General features: G+C 44.8%; 2 protein-coding genes across 2 annotated transcripts in view; one reads left to right on the top strand and one right to left on the bottom strand.

Annotated features, from left to right (window-relative positions):
• The window catches only part of LOC139266304 (collagen alpha-4(IV) chain-like), a 367,140-nt gene extending 358,173 nt beyond the window's left edge, over window positions 1-8,967 (bottom strand). The window contains exons 1-4 of the mRNA XM_070884125.1: window positions 8,444-8,967; window positions 7,816-7,931; window positions 7,571-7,701; window positions 7,376-7,418 (exon numbers count right to left, since the gene is read on the bottom strand). Of these exons, the coding sequence (XP_070740226.1) occupies window positions 7,376-7,418; window positions 7,571-7,620 (93 nt within the window). The 5' untranslated portion in view covers window positions 7,621-7,701; window positions 7,816-7,931; window positions 8,444-8,967. The remainder of the gene's footprint in view (window positions 1-7,375; window positions 7,419-7,570; window positions 7,702-7,815; window positions 7,932-8,443) is intronic.
• Window positions 8,844-16,667, top strand: part of LOC139266054 (collagen alpha-5(IV) chain-like) — a 369,608-nt gene continuing 361,784 nt past the window's right edge. Inside the window, exon 1 of the mRNA XM_070883888.1 lies at window positions 8,844-9,064. Within this exon, the coding sequence (XP_070739989.1) occupies window positions 8,996-9,064 (69 nt within the window). The 5' untranslated portion in view covers window positions 8,844-8,995. The remainder of the gene's footprint in view (window positions 9,065-16,667) is intronic.

Genomic DNA, 16,667 nt, shown 5'->3' with positions numbered 1-16,667 from the left:
TAGAGAATCCCAAAGATTCACAAGCCTCTGAGTGAAGAAATTTCTCATCTCAATCTTAAATTTCTACTTATGTGGTTCAGTTTCAAATTTTTATCTCATAATACTTCTGTGAAGCGCCTTGGGATGTTTCATTACGTTCAAGGCACAAAATAATACAAGTTATACAAATAATACGATCACGTCGCTCTACAATCTCTCGCTGCTCCTCTGCTGCTTGCCCCCTCTCCTGCTGTAACTGCCCACGCTCTAATCAGTGACCTTGATTTTGGTGACGTCCAGTCCAGTCGCCCTTCACCAAGTTGTCCCCCTCCTGCACCAGCTTGCGCTGCTCCCGGGCCTTTTATGGAGGAGAACGTCCGCTCCTTTTATGGCCCCAACCTGCAGCTGGTGGTTTATCGTATAACCACACAACATTCGCACAAGCACATAACCACAGATTGAAAACAAGTACATAGTTTGCCCATAGGAGCAACATAACAACTTGCACAGTGGGTACATATTTCACACAAGCAAAGAATTGAAACTTTTTTTTTAAAGCACTAACTTTTTCTGCATTACTGCTGAGATGTTTATTTCTAATTATGCATATGACAACAGCAAGGCTAGGTAATGAGAAAAGTATCTGCTTAGCTGATATGCTTAGCTATGGCTGATAATTTCTTATATGCTACTCTTATGGGTAACAGATATATAGGCACAAAAATATACAAAAACTACAACATGGCCCACTTTCATTGGATCACCTCCATTGTATCCACCCCACACAGTAGGCTTATTAAGTGTTTGGGCAACAACTTTGGTAATCCAATTAATACATTAAAAACAGATGCTGGGCAGTTGTAAACTCCATTCATAATGGATGAATTTAACAAACCCCACAGCATTCCTATTCTGGTTGCCATTCTGTTGGCCGCAAAATTTCTGGCACACGGAAGCTTATCCCCATTGTCTTACATTGGTCCCCTTTTCACATTTGATATATTTGATTGCTACAAGCATGCAGCCTGCATTGAACCCCACCCCACTGCTGGGACATCATTAAACTCCATTTCCATGGCATTGTGGATGGGTTGTCAGGAGCACTGCCCTTTCATGGGTGCACAGATGGATAGCTTTATAATTCCTAAACATTATGATGACCGGGGGACAGTGCTGTGTGGCAAGGACAGGCTGGTGGAGGACCTGTGTCTTACGCGTAAAGCGTAAGGCCCATGCTTTCATATGCCTCAGTGAATACATCGACTATATCCTGGAGTTCAGCCTCAGAATGTGCGCAGACGCAGGTGTCATCCGCATACTGTAGCTCAACGACAGAGGTTGGGGTGATCTTGGACCCGGCTTGGAGGCGGTGTAGGTTAAACAGCTTGCCACTGGTTCTGTAGTTTAGTTCCACTCCAGCGGGGAGCTAGTTGACTGTGAGATTCACAGCACGGCTCTCGACTACGTGGACCATTTCCCATACCTAGGGAGCCTCTTCTCAACAAAGGCAGACATTGATGCGGAGATTCAACACCGTCTCCAGTGCGCCAGTGCAGCCTTCAGCCGCCTGAGGAAGAGTGTTCGAAGACCAGGCCCTCAAATCTACCACCAAGCTCATGGTCTATAGGGCTGTAGTAATACCCGCCCTCCTGTATGGATCAGAGGCATGGATGATGTACAGAAGATACCTCAAGTCGCTGGAGATGTAGCACCAACGATGTCTCCGCAAGATCCTGCAAGTCCCCAGGGAGGACAGGCGCACCAACATTAGTGTTCTCATCCAGGCTAACATCCCCAGCATTGAAGCACTGACCACACTCGATCAGCTTCGCTGGCAGGCCACATGGTTCGCATGCCAGACACGAGCCTCTCTAAGCAAATGTTTTATGCGGAGCTCCTTCAAGGTAAATGAGTCAAAGGTGGGCAGCGGAAACGTTACAAGAACATCCTCAAAGCCTCCCTGATAAAGTGCGACATCACTACTGACACCTGGGAGTCCCTGGCCGAAGACCACCCTAGGTGAAGAAAGTGCATCCGGGAGGGCGTTGAGCTCTTCGAATCTCAACGCCGAGAGCGTGAAGAGGTCAAGCGCAGGCAGCGGAAGGAGCGTGCGGCAAACCAGTCCCACCCACCCCTTCCCTCGGCGAATGTCTGTCCCACCTGTGACAGGGACTGTGGCTCTCGTATTGGACTGTTCAGCCACCAAAGAACTCACTTCAGGAGTGGAAGCAAGTCTTCCTCGATTCCGAGGGACTGCCTATGATGATGATGAAACGTTATTATATGCCAATTCAATGGAATAGGTTGCTCTTGAAAATAAATAAAGACTGAACCCTCATCATAGGCAGTCCCTCAGAATCGAGGAAGACTTGCTTCCACTCTTAGCATGAGTTCTTAGGTAGCTGTACAGTCCAATACGAGAACCACAGTCTCTGTCACAGGTGGGACAGACAGTGGTTGAAGGAAAGGGTGGGCGGGGAGTCTGGTTTGCCGCACGCTCCTTCCACTACCTGCGTTTGATTTCTGCATGCTCTCAGCGACGAGACTCAAGGAGCTCAGCGTCCTCCCGGATGCACTTCCTGAACCACAAACTTGTTGACAAGCTTATATCACATCACACTGTGATTCAAAATAATCAGCAAGATGGCGCACATCCATCAATAGCTTTTATTGCACATCATTGAGATTTGGCTCATCAATCAAAAAGTGATTTCAAGTATAACTAAGATAGTACACATCGCTCAATAAGTTACATCAACCATCACCAAGAACAAGCTCATTACTCAATAAGTTACAAAGCTCATCAATACAATAGTCCTTCTCAATGAATAATGTCAAACGTGACCAAGATGATGCTTATCATTTAACACATTGTGTCAAGAATCATTAAAATGATGCTTATCACTCAATAATTACCTTAAACATCACTGAGATCAAGCTCGTCACAAGAACATATATCAATCATCACTGAAATGATGCTCATTAATCTACAAGTTACATCATGCATTACTGAGTTGATGCACAACACCCAATAAGCTATGTTAAGTATTGTAATATCAAGGTATTTATACTCTATGCTACTGGTTAAAGATTCTGATGAAACAAGATCTCAATAGGAAAATAGTTTTATTTAAAGAAATAACCCACGAATCTGATCCCCTCACAAAAGTTCAACCTTTCTCATTGCAAAATTATCAGTGTGATGGTGGCCACCATGAAGAAGATTCGACAAGTATAAAGACATTGAGCCTGTCACTCACTAAATGCTCATAAATATGTTATGTCAAGCCTTACTGAGATGCTTTATGTTCTTAAATAAGTTATATCTGGCATATTTAAGGTTATTCTATTAGTCAATAAGTTATAGCAAGGATTGCAATAGTGAGACATTTATAGTTGGAACTATTGTTCAAAAGAATCTGAATTAACAGAAATCTGATATTAAAAAAATCTAGCTGTTCTTGAAACAGCCCTGAAGTGGAATCACTCAAAAGGTCCAACTTATGATAAGTCATATTCCAATTAGGTAATAATTCTTACTTAGGGGCTTTTATCATACTGGGGATTGAATTGCCATGAGACAAAGCTAATCACTTACTACAGTAGTTAAAATTGCTGATACATGTACACCTTGGAGTTCACATCAGTCCACTTTTATGTGAAATGTCTATCACATGGGTGTTAAATATGAAGATACTAAAGTTACTTTTTTACAGAAAAAATGTTACTGATTGTAGGTTAATCACATGGTGGAATGTGTATTCATGCAACAATATATATAACCATCAAACACCGTGTAAGTAACTTGCTTTGTACAAATCAGTCAATGTACTCAACAAATACATTCCAAAATCAAGTGACGAATGTTGAATGTTACAGAAAGAAACATTGTTCCCTAATCTGAGTGTCACCATTGATTTGCTCCACAACTGTTTAACCCACACTTTCAACTTTCTTGTGGTTAATCACCAACTTCCATCATTAAGATCTTGCCCAGCTCCAGTGGCTTCTGCCCAGTGAATCCACTTCAAGATCCTTGTCCTCTTTCAAATCCCTCCACAGCCTTGCCCCATCCTGTCTAGGGTAATCGCTTCCAACTGTGTACCCCAGTCCATATCCTCCACAGTCCTTTAACTTATATTGCTATGTGTACCCCAGACCTTCCACTCCACCCCACCATCAAACACCAATTTTTCAGCCATCACACCCATGCTCTCTGGAACTCTTCCAAAACCACTTCACCATGCTACTTCAGAGCCTTCTTGACTATGCCACCAGTCTCCCCCTCTCTCTCTCTTGCTCACCCATGCCTTTGCTTCTTGCCAGTGTCCACCTCATCCTCATAAAGCACTCTGAGATGGGTTATATATAAATATAAGTTATTTAATGTACAGACTATCAAAAGAAAAATTAAGATCTCAATATTTCTGTATGTTTACAATTTAAATGTGAGTATGGGCCTTATTCAACTTTTTTTTAAAAAGCAACATTGATTAAACTATATTTTTTTGCAAATAGCAGTCATAACAACCACATAATTCATGTGGTACGGAATGTTTCATAAATTCCCTGTACTCTAAACAACACATCATCAAAATAACTGTTGATCTAAAATATTGTTGTAAGTCTATGGTAAAAACTTAGGTAAAACTACATTTTAAAATACAGTCAGTGGTGGAATCTAATAAATTTAAATCATTTGTAGGTGTGAATAGGAACTCTTCCTAAGCTTCAGCTTTCCATAATCCTATTTTCAGGCAAGGTTGTCATTTGGCCCTGTGTAGATTAGTCAATTATGTTTTATCAGCCAGAGACCTGAGGGCCTGTGGAAAAATTCAATGGCACTATGCCATACAAAACAGAAAGTCCTAGGTCCAATTGCCAGTCTGTGCTAATTTTGCTGGTCTCAGCCAGGATAGCAGCGCATATGCTCCAGTAGGCCTCAGTCAAGGAGGGCAAGAAATCAGTTTGGGTTTTGGTTCGCGATTGTTATCCTTCTACTGGAAGGTTTTTACATAGAATTTACAGGCCATTCGGCCAGTGTTCATGCCACCTTCCACTCTATTTAATTAATCTCACCCGACCGACATATCCTTCTATTCCTTTCTCCCTCATGTGCTTCCCCTTATATGCGTCTATGGTATTCGCCTTAACCATTCCATTTTCTCCTGAATTACTTATTGGATTTATTAGTGACTATCTTTTATTTATGGCCCCTGTTTGTGTGTATCACTAACAGCTGAGGACAGGACTAAGGGCTTGGCTATTTTACCCTCCATGAATAGCCTGCTGGCAGTCACTGCTTGGGCTCACACTCAAAACCGGACTTTAGTACTGGAGAGCTACTGTTGCCGGGGAAACCATAACCCAGCAAGGCTCAGTGTCTCCAGGAAAAAGAGAGAAAAATGGGGAAATGATTCTTCATCTATCTTTAGCATGTGCTGCCATCATTTGGGGGGGGGGGGGGGGGGGGTATGCCAAATAGATTATCCCAGAAGAATTTAACACAACCTTCAAGTGAGGACATTGAAACTTACAGCAGCAATTCTAAACAAATCTTAAGTGCAATTGTGTAACATCAGGGAGAAATTCTACACCACCCTAAAATGTTGGTGTAGGGCGTCCATGACAAATGCAGCATAATTCCCAAATCTGGGCATGAGCTGTCCAAAAGGAACTATACATGAACCCTGTACACAAGCATGGCGCATTGGAAAGGAATTTTGCACAAACCCCAAATTCAGACGGACGACAGCTTCAGGGAATTATACACAAACACAAAATTTAGTTCTGGGATATCAAAATTAATTTCACGGAAACCATCAAGGAAAAATTCTGCACAAGCTCTAAATACAATTGTAAATTAGCTGAAAAGCATTCAGTGAAAACCTTAAATATAGATATAGATATCTTAGAGGCATTGTACTGGAACGCTAAGCACAGATCTTAGCCATTTATGTGTATTCAATCTTTAATCCAGGTACTGAAAACCCTGGCAGAATTACAGATATAGGGAACCCCAAATATAGACGTAGAGAGTAAAGCATTCAAAGGCAATATACAGACACCCCAATATATGTGCAACATTTGAAGAGGAATTGCTCACAGGCCCTATATACTGGTGTATGTTAACCATTCAGCATGTTACACAACCCAAAATTCCAGCAAAGAAACTAAGATTTTTTTTTACACAAAACCCAAATGCAAACGCAGAAAAATCCAGTAGAAATTCTACACAAATTCCAAGTACATTTTTAGAGCATTGAAGAGCAATTTTACAGAAATCTCCGAATTCAAGTGTTGGGGCATCATGAGAATTCTGCAGAAGCCCCAAGTACAGCTGTTCAGAACTCAACACAAAACCCGAATACATCTGTGAAACATCCTCGAAGAATTCTGCAGAATTCTTCATAACAAGTGTGGGTCATCTATAGAAACAAGATGTATGGAACCAAAGTGAGACCACATGCCGAGTACATGGCTGAAATAGGCTGCATCTTCCCTAAACCTGTCCCATTGTTTCATCTCTTCCACATTAACACTAGGCATTTGACATTATTCTATGATAGTATCATCAACTCGCACAATGATATGCCAACACATTTAAGATTGTCTCAATATTGAGTTCCAACAACTTGTCAGTCAAAAGTTAAAACAACAGCAACTTGCATTTGTATAGCGCCTTTAATGTAGTAAAAATGTCCCAAAGGGGCTTTATCAAATAAAATTTGACATGGAGCCACATAAAGAGATATTACGACAGGTGACCAAAAGCTTGTTAAAAAAGGAAGGTTTTAAGGAGTGACTTGAAGGGGGAGACGGAGGTAGAGAGGCGGAGAGGTTTAAGGAGGGAATTCCAGAATTTACGGCCCAGACAACTGAAAGCACAGCCACGAATGATGAAACTGATAATGGGGATGGGTGAGAGGCCAGAATTGGAGGAGTGTAAAGATCTCCGAGGGTCGTGGGGCAGGAGGAGATTGCAGAGATAGGGAGTGGTGAGGCCATGGAGGGATTTCAAAACAAGGATGAGAATTTTTAAATCAAGGCGGATAGGGAGCCAATGTAGGTCAGCGAGCATAGGGGTGATGGATGAACGGGACTTGGTGCCAGTTAGGATAGGGGCAGCAGATTTTGGATGAGCACAAGTTTAGATTAAGGGGTAGATTTAACGCCAAGATTGTTGTGTTTTATTTTCTGACAAGGTTGAACTATGTTTTAAACCAGAGAACAAAAGGTTCATTTTAACGGAGATGAATTGCAAATCAGATTAAACCTGTTTGGATACTTTAACTGCACGGGATGCCATTTAGTCTTAAATCGTATTAATCATCTCAGCCCCGTTATTTTTTTACACACATGACCTGCAGCTCGGATTGTTCTGCAGAGTACTTACCGCATGAATTCCCCGGAGTAAGACGAGTTGTACCAACACTAACCTATTCAGTCGGGAAAAAGAAATAATTTGAATTAGTGGTTAGTCCAGATTCAAAATGTTTGTTTAAAAGTTCGACTGATCGGATTGTCATTTTATATGAACTGGTACCAAGTTGTTTTAGCGTATCAGAAGCAAGCAAGTGCATCGCCATACCAAAGGGCAATTTGGGCAAGACATCTGTTGAAGAATCCTGTCAGCGCCATTCACGCGAAGTGTCTTGTTGTCGATACTATGGGTTCTCGGGGTCTCTTGTCAATCTCTACGCTTCACAATGCTCAGGGCATCTTAAAAAAAAAACAGACGCAAAAAGCAAAACGTAAACTCTTATTCTGAAAGCAAGAACATTTAACAGAATACAGCACTGCGCGTGTCGTGGTATAGCTTGAGAAAAATAAAACCTAGAATATGAAAATCTTCTTCCAATGGTATATTTCACCGCCGTTGATAAACTTCAGAATAACTGCACGCTCCGGTTACTCCACGAGTGCCGTCCTTGCAGTGAGCAGGTGAAAACCTACAGAAATAAAACGCAAAACAAAAACTGTGTTAGTTATCACAGAATCATCTAACATTACAACACGCAGGGCCATTCGGCCCATCGTGTCTGTGCCCTGACACGTAATAACAAACCCTGTTTTTTAAAAAAAAGCATTCAGGCCACACTACTTAAAGAAAGAAAAGATCTGGGATGGGTTGTGATTTGGAATGCACTGCCTGAACGGGTGGCGGAGCAGATTCAAGCGTAACTTCCAAAAGAGAATTGGATAAATACTTTGATATTAAAACATTGCAGGGCTGTGGGACTAATTGGATAGTTTTTTTCCCCAGAGAGCTGGCACCGGCTCGATGGGCCGAATGGTCCCCATCGTATCATTCCATGATTCAATCTAAGTCTCTTGTTGCTGTCAAATCTCAGTGACAGGTGATACTGCCTGGAGTTACTGGGTGCTCAGCAGCGAGAAAGAGCAGGTGGAAGACACGCTGGCTACTGACAGGCTGACGGTGGAACATGTTGGGGACACTTACAGGATCCAGCGGTGCTTCTGGCGCTGCCCCTTCGCCAGTCCAGAGGCCACCTCTCGCGGCTCACAGCTCACTGCCATCCCCGTGCGCTTGCATTCTCCACCTGGAAGCTGGGAGCAGACACACGCTTGGGTTGAAGTCCCGAAGAGAGGGCGGACAGCAAGAGGCGACGGCAGATCACCCTGCCCCGGCAGCAAGCCCAGCGCTCACCGGGCTCCTCCTTCGCTTTAAAGCCGCTTGGCAGCCGCTGCCGCTTCGCCGGTAAATCCCAATCAATTCGGTTGGCAACAAAGAGGAATTTGTGGTGGGGTTGTGCAGGGGAGCAGGTTGTTGGTGTGGGAGGCGCTGGGCAAAAATCCCGGGCGGTAATGAGGTGTGGCAGGGAGGCGGGGCACAAGGCTCACTTCGTTCCCAAACATCTGAGGAAGAAATGGAGTGAGAGTCGGGAGCTTCTCGACCCAGAGCCACAGGTCTGTCCAGCAGCGTTGCCCTGGTCCTCCCCACTCTTGTGGTCGGGAGCCGGATAAAGCAGTGGGTGGAAGCCGGTGTCCAGAGATGCCCGTCCCGGTGCCAGCTCTCAGTTGTGTGCTGCTGATTCTGTCCATCGCGACCCTGACCGAGGCGGTGAGTGTCTTGCCCCCGTTATTCAGGAATGCTGTGCAGGTGGATATTAATAAGAGCGAAATAAAAAACATTCCATTGGTTAATAAATGAGTACAGGGGAAGGAGTACAGCAGTCTTTACCCGACCGTGCAACATGTGGGAAGCCCGCAGTAAGCCAGGCTGCTGTAATTGTGTTTCATACATAAAGTATTGTGGTGACAATATTCTAGTGACCTGTAACACGGAAAATCTGACAGCCAAGGGGAATAAATTGCTGGTGAGTGCCCGCTCCAAGAGATACCTGTTGGTAAGATTGACCCTATAATAAACAGGGGATAATTGCTGGTGAAAGTATCTTGAACTATAAAGGGAATTACCACTGTCCTGTACCACACGGGATAATTACAGGTGAGAGCCTGCTGTATTATACTGTCTTGTACAGGGTATTTAAAACATTGATTTTATTCATTCTTGGGCGTCGTTACCAAAGCCAGCATTTATTGTCCATCCCTAGTTTCCCTTGAGAAGATCGTGGTGAGCTGCCTTCTTGAACCGCTGCAGTCCATGTGGTGAAGTTATTCCCACAGTGCTGTTAGGGAGGGAGTTCCAGGATATTGACCCAGCGACGATGTGGCAATATATATCCAAGTGGATGGTTTGTGACTTGGAGGGGAACTTGCAGGTGATGGTGTTCCCATGTGCCTGTTGATCTTGTCCTTCCAGGTGGTAGAAGTCGCAGATTTGAGAGGGGCTGTTGCTGCAGTACATCTTGTCAATGGCGCACACAGGAAATTAGAGATGCATGTGACAAGGGTACTACAATAATCGTAGGTGGTGGAGGGGGTGAACGTTTAAGGTGGTGGATGGGGTGTCAATGAAGCGGGCTGCTTTGTCCTGGAGAGCGTTGAGCTTCCTGAGTGTTTTTGGAGCTGCACTCATCCAGGGAAGTGAAGAATATTCCATTACACATTCTAGCTTGTACCTTGTAGGTGGTGAAAAGGCTTTGGGGAGTCAGGAGGTTAATCACTTGCTGCAGATTACCCAGCCTCTGAGCTGCTCTTGTAGCCATAGTATTTATGTGGCTGGTCCAGTTACGTTTCTGGTCAATGGTGACACACTGTATGTTGACGTGAGGGGATTATACAATGGTAATGCCATTGAATGTCAAGGCGAGGTGATTACACTCTCATTGTTGGAGGTGATCATATCTGGCACTTGTGTGGTGCAAATGCATGCGGGCATGGACAGCTTCATTATCTAAGGAATTGCGAATGGAACTGAACGTTGTTCAATCATCAGCAAACATCCCCACTTCTGACCTTATGATGGAGGGAATGTCGTTGCTGAAGCAGCTGAAGATGGTTGGGCCTAGGACACTGTCCTGAGGAACTCCTGCAGCATATCCTGGGGTTGAGATGATTGGCCTCCAACAACCACAACCATCTTCCTTTGTGCTAGGTATGTCTCCAGCCAGTGGAGAGTTTTTCCCCTGATTCCCATTGACTTCAGTTTTACTAGGGTTCCTTGGTTCCAGACTTGGTCAAATGCTGTCTTGAAGTCAAGGGCAGTCAGTTTCACCTCACTTCTGGAATTCAGCTGTTTTGTCCAAGTTTGTACCAAGGCTGTAATAAGAGTGGTTCTGGCGGAACCCAAACTGAGCATCGGTGAGCAGGTTATCGGTGAGCAAGTGCCACTTGATAGCACTGTCTACGACAATTTCCATCACTTTGCTGATGATTGAGAGTAGGCTGATGGGGCAGTAATTGGCCAGATTGGATTTGTCCTACTTTTTGTGGATAGAATATACCTGGGCAATAATCCACTTTGTCGGGTAGACATCTGTGTTGTAGCTGTACTGGAACAGCTTGACTAGAGATGTGGTTAGTTCTGGAGCACATATCCCCAGCACTATAGCCGTGTTTTTTGGAGGCTCCTAACCTTTGCTTTATCCAATGTGCTCAGCCCTTCCTTAATATCACATGCAGTGAATCAAATTGGCTGAAGATGGGCATCTGATACAGTGTGGACCTCAAGAGGAGGCCGAGATCGATCATCCACTCTGCATTTCTGGCTGAAGATGGTTGAGAAAGCTTCAACCTTGCCTTTTTCACTCATGTGCTGGGCTTCACCATTGTTGTGGTTGGGGATATTCATGGAGCCTCCTCCTCCCATTAGTTGTTTAATTGTCCACCAACATTCATGACTAGCTGTGACAGAACTGCAGAGCTTTGACCTGATCCATTGGTTGTGGAATTACTTAGCTCTGTCTATGGCATGCTGCTTCCTCTGTTTTGCATCCATATAGTCCTATGTTGTGGCCTCACCAGGTTGGCACCTCATTTTCAGGTATGCCCGCTGCTGCTTCAGGCATACTCTTCTACACTTCTCATTGAAGCAAGGTAGGTTGTCTGGCTTGATAGTAATGGTATAATGGTAAAGTGAGGATATGTCAGACATGATGTTACAGATTGTGGTGGTATACAATTCTGCTGCTGCTGATGGCCCACAGCGCCTCATGTTACCCCCAATTTTGTGCTACTAGTCCTGTTCTTGATCTATCTCATGGTAGTGCCATACAACATGATGGAGGATGTCCTCAGTGTAAAGATGGGGCTTCATCTCCACAATGACTTTGCGGTGGTCACTGCTACCTATGCTGTCATGGACCCATGCATCTGCGACAAGTAGATTGCTAAGGATGAGGTCAAGTAGGCTTTTCCTTCATGTTGGATCTTTTGCCACCTGCCGCAGGCCCAGTCTGGCACTTATGTCCTTCAGGACTCAGCCAGCTCCGTCAGTAGTGGCGCTATTAAGCCACTCTTGGTGATGGACATTGAAGTTCCCCACCCAGAGTACATTCTGTGCCCTTACTTGTGTGTATGGGCTGTTGTGTACATGAAGTTGTTGTTTGTATGTTGGTTGGTTGGGGGTGTATCTATATATGGAGTGGTATGTATATGTGTGTGTTTATGTATGTGAATGTGTGTTCAAAGTTAGTGTTTGTATGTTGGTTCGGTATGTACCTACATTTGGAATGGTATATGTTAGTGAGTGTGTCTGTGTATGGAGAGTTATATGTGTGTGAGTATGTTTGTATGTGAGTGTGTATATGAAGTTGGTAAGTTGGTATTTGTATGCTGTCTCCACATTGCAACAGTGACTACACTTCAAAAGCACTTCATTGGCTGTAAAGTACTTTGAGACGTCCTATGGTCGGGAAAGGTGCAAAATAATTTTTTTTCCGTTGGGTGTGTATCTGTGTATGGGGTGGTATATGTGTGTGTGTGCTTGTATGTTATTTTTTTTTTAATTCTTGGAATGTGGACACCATTGGCAAAGCTGGTGGCTATTGCCCATTCCTAATTGCCCTTCAGAAGATGGAGGTGGGCCTCCATCTTAAAGTGCTGCAATCCATTTGGTGAAGGTATGCCCACAATGCTGGTGGGGAGAGAGTTGGAAGAGTTTGACCCAGTGATGATGGCATGTGACTTGGAGAGGAACTGTCTATTTCTGTCTTAAATTTATTCAGTGTCCCAGCTTCCACAGCTCTCTGAAGCAGCGAATTCCACAGATTTACAACCCTCTGAGAGAAGAAATTTCTCCTCATCTCAGTTTTAAATGGGCGACCCTTTATTCTAAGATCATGCCCTCTAGTTCTAGTCTCCCCCATCAGCGGAAACATCCTCTCTGCATCCACCTTGTCAAGCCTCCTCATAATCATATACGTTTCGATAAGATCACCTCTCATTCTTCTGAATTCCAATGACCCTACTTAACCTTTCCTCATAAGTCAACCCCCTCATCTCTGGAATCAACCTTGTGAACCTTCTCTGAACTGCCTCCAAAGTAAGTATATCCTTTTGTAAATATGGAAACCAAAACTGTACGCAGTATCCCAGGTGTGGCCTCACCAATGGTGTATATGTGTGAGTGTGTGTGTTGTTGTAACTGTGTGTTTGAAAGTGCTGGGACGGTCTGTACTGCGCAGATCTGGGGATTGGGGTCGGGGGGCGGAGTGTATCGCCTACCACCAGGTCATACTGCGGGATGAGTGAGCGAGTGGTTCGCAGAGCTGAAGAATGCCCCTGCACAGGGCCAGTGGCGATTTTGGTTCCGATTCGAGTTAGCTCCAGACCCGGTGGGAATTAAAACTCCGCCTGCCATCCAGGAAGCCAACACAGCGAGCAGCCTGTCCCCGAGCACGTTATGTAGCACTTGAGAATACATGCCCATCGGCGGCTTCTCAGCTCAGCGCTCGCTTATTTTAGGAGATTTATTTGCGGCTGGTTATTTTTACGCAGCTCGGGGAAGGCAGTGGGGAGAGAAAGAGAGAGACGGGCTCAGAGACCTTTCGATGCAGGAGTGATATGACGTTATTAACTTTACAAGCGAGATACTCCGACAAAGGGCAGTGCTCTGCCGGTAACTGGGGTTGATTTGGATTCCGGCAGGGCAGACACTTGCTGTCAAACCGCTTGTGTGAAATAACAGAGTCGTTACTTCCGAAATTAGCAGCACGGGCTGTAAGCAATCCGCGGGGGTTTGGGGTCATTTCTCCAGATCGGTTACTGGCGCAGGTTCCCTGGTTGGCTTTTATTTTTTTGGCAAGCTAGGCGGTGTTTAAATTAAGGGTCAGTATCCGCTCAGCTGCTTTTTCCTGTTTATTTTGGTCTGTCAGAATCTCCTATTCTGATCTTCACGTGGGCCGTCGGGGGGATTGAGCGCTGCCAGAGTCCAGAGCCCCCACAAGACGGTGGTGTGCGGCGCAGCAGTTTGCTGGTTTAGTTGTAAAGCTGCTTCAGACCTGTTGTGTACGCGTAAATAACTGACAAACTGAGCCAGGAGTAAAGTAACTTAAACCTTGTGCTTTGTACAACAACCCAAAAAGGTGTCCCAAACCGGCATGATCCAGAATGACTACAGCTCCTGCAGGGTCGTAATGCCCTTACTGTGAGCTGTAACAAATAGAGCATGAACACAACATATTCCACCTCTACCTCTACCTCCCCTCTACCTCCCCCCGCACCCTCTTTTTAAAACCACAGTCTATTTACAGACAAAGTCCTTGAGCTAGCCAGGTCGTGTTCTGATACGCTGAGACCGGCGTGGAACTTGCGGTGTTTGATCGAGGTTTTCGGTTGGGAAACAGAACGGTGCCCTCTGTCCTATCCTGCTGGTCTGTTTGGCCTGTGAGTTGGGATCAGTCTACCAGCGTCAAACGGACAATTAATCGCGAAGTCAGTGGAATGTTTTCAGCTCTTCTGGAATTTGCTCAGGTCACTCAGTCGGGAGGAAGTGGCACACATGCTGGAGCGTAGCATCACTCTGTGATTCGATTTTGAGTTCATCACAGGGAGACAAGGTTTCTGATGGACAGAGTGATGATCGATGTGACATATATGTCATCAACTGTGAACAAGTCAGCACCAGAGTCCGAAGCAGGTGTCGAGCGGCTGAGCATGTCAGCTACGTGGCTGTGACTGCCAGCATTCTACTGTACATCAAAGTTACACTGATGAAGGCGATCTGACCATCGGCTGATTCGTAGTGGTCTGTGCCCAAATCCAGTTGTAGCACATAGTGTAGTTAGCACTTGGTGATCCGTACGGAGGGTAAATTTCCTGCCATAGAGGCAGATGTGCCAGCGTTCACATGCGCAGATGCAAGCGAGTGCTTTGCGTTCCCCTGTAGAGTTCATTCTGCAGACAAGAGCGTGTGAGAGGCGAAGGCCGTCAATCCATTGCGAGAGCACAGCACCCATGGCGATGCCTGATGCATCCGTGGTGACGTACATAGTGGCATTCGGATCAAAGTGCGCGAACATAGGAGGCGATGTGATTTTCTCCTTAAACGTGGTGAATGCCTGAGCCTGGGAATCTGTCCATTCCCAAGGGACGTCCTTGTGCAGCAACTTGCGAAGTGATTCGGCATTGTACGCGTAGTGTGGGATGAACTTCAGGTAGAAGTTGCAAGTGCCGAGGAATGATGAAAGTTCTTTGACATTGCATTCATTCGCCGAATTGCGTCAATGTTACACCTTGTGCTGTGACTCTGTTGCCCAGAAAGTTTATTTCTCCAGCAGTAAATGTACACTTATCGGCATTAAGTGTACCGTTATGTGTAGCAAGTCTAGCCATAACTGAGTGAAGTCACTGGCCATGTACTTCCATTGCCTGTCCATGGACGACGATATCGTCAAGCAGAATGAGGGCTCCCTCTATGCCTGCTAGCATAGTAATGACAATCTTCTGAAATGCACTTGGTGCAGATGATAGTCCATAGGGCATGCGTTGATACTGATACAGACCATCATGCATCGTGAATACCGTGAGCGGTTTGCTGTCCTCTGCTAGGAGTATTTGCAGATAACTGCGGCGCATGTCAAGTTTCGTAAAGACTATTGAGTCATGGAATTCTGAAGACAGTTCGTCGACAGTAGGAAGAGGGTACTTGTCAGGGATGATGACCTTGTTGACTTCTTTCAGGTCGATGCATAGGCAGATCTCCCCATTTTTACGCCAAGCAATGACCAAGTTCGAGATCCAGGGTGAGGAGTCGATGCTCTCAATGATTCCCTGAGATTTGAGTCACATTAATTCTGTGGATATTTGATCGTGAACCGCAAAGTCGCTGCATAACCAGTATGACGGAAGGGTCAATGCAGGGACAATGGCAGAATTTTGTTGTCACTCCAATCCCTGTGAAGATTGAGGGATACTGCTTGTCAAAGTCCACCGTGTACATAGGTATGCCAGTTGGGTCATAAACTTTGAACCCAAGCTTGTCAAAAAGGTCAACACCCATGAGGCTTCGTCCCTTCGCGATATGAAAGGAAAAGTTCTCCAATCTTATGTCCTTGTAACATATCGGGACAGATATGACCCCATGTACCACAATTTTGGAGTAGGAGTACACATGTAGGGTGGAAGTTGTGGGCTGCAGTTGATAGTGCTTGAAGTGGGTTTTGTACACAGCCTTGCTCAATATGGAAACTTTGGCTCCAAGGTCAATGAGGAGGCAGCAGGGCATGACGTCAATGTTTACCTCACAGTCCTTGAATTTGCCCTAAGCAATGTGCAAAATGTGCAAATTGATGGGATTGAAGGCCAATAAATCCCCAGGGCCTGATAGTCTGCATCTCAGAGTACTTAAGGATATGGCCCTAGAAATAGTGGATGCATTGGTGGTCATTTTCCAACATTCTTTAGACTCTGGATCATTTCCTATGGATTGGAGGGTAGCTAATATAACCCCACATTTAAAAAAAGGAGGGAGAGAGAAAACAGGAAATTATAGACCGGTTAGCCTGACATCGGTGTTGGGGAAAATGTTGGAATCAATTATTAAAGATGTAATAGCAGCGCATTTGAAAAGCAGTGACAGGATCAGTCCAAGTCAGCATGGATTTATGAAAGGGAAATCATGATTGACAAATCTTTTAGAATTTTTTGAGGATGTAACTAGTAGAGTGGACAAGGGAGAATCAATGGATGTGGTGTATTTGGACTTTCAAAAGGCTTTAGACAAGTTTCCACACAAGAGATTAATGTGCAAAATTAAAGCACATGGTATTGGGGGATTGACATGGATAGAGAACTGGTTGGCAGACAGGAAGCAAAGAGTA

The sequence above is a fragment of the Pristiophorus japonicus genome, chromosome 6 (genome assembly GCF_044704955.1).
Source record: "Pristiophorus japonicus isolate sPriJap1 chromosome 6, sPriJap1.hap1, whole genome shotgun sequence".
In the NCBI taxonomy this organism is placed as follows: Eukaryota; Metazoa; Chordata; class Chondrichthyes; family Pristiophoridae; genus Pristiophorus; species Pristiophorus japonicus.
The sequence above is the reverse complement of the archived record's forward strand: the minus strand, read 5'-3'. Positions and strand labels throughout refer to the sequence as shown.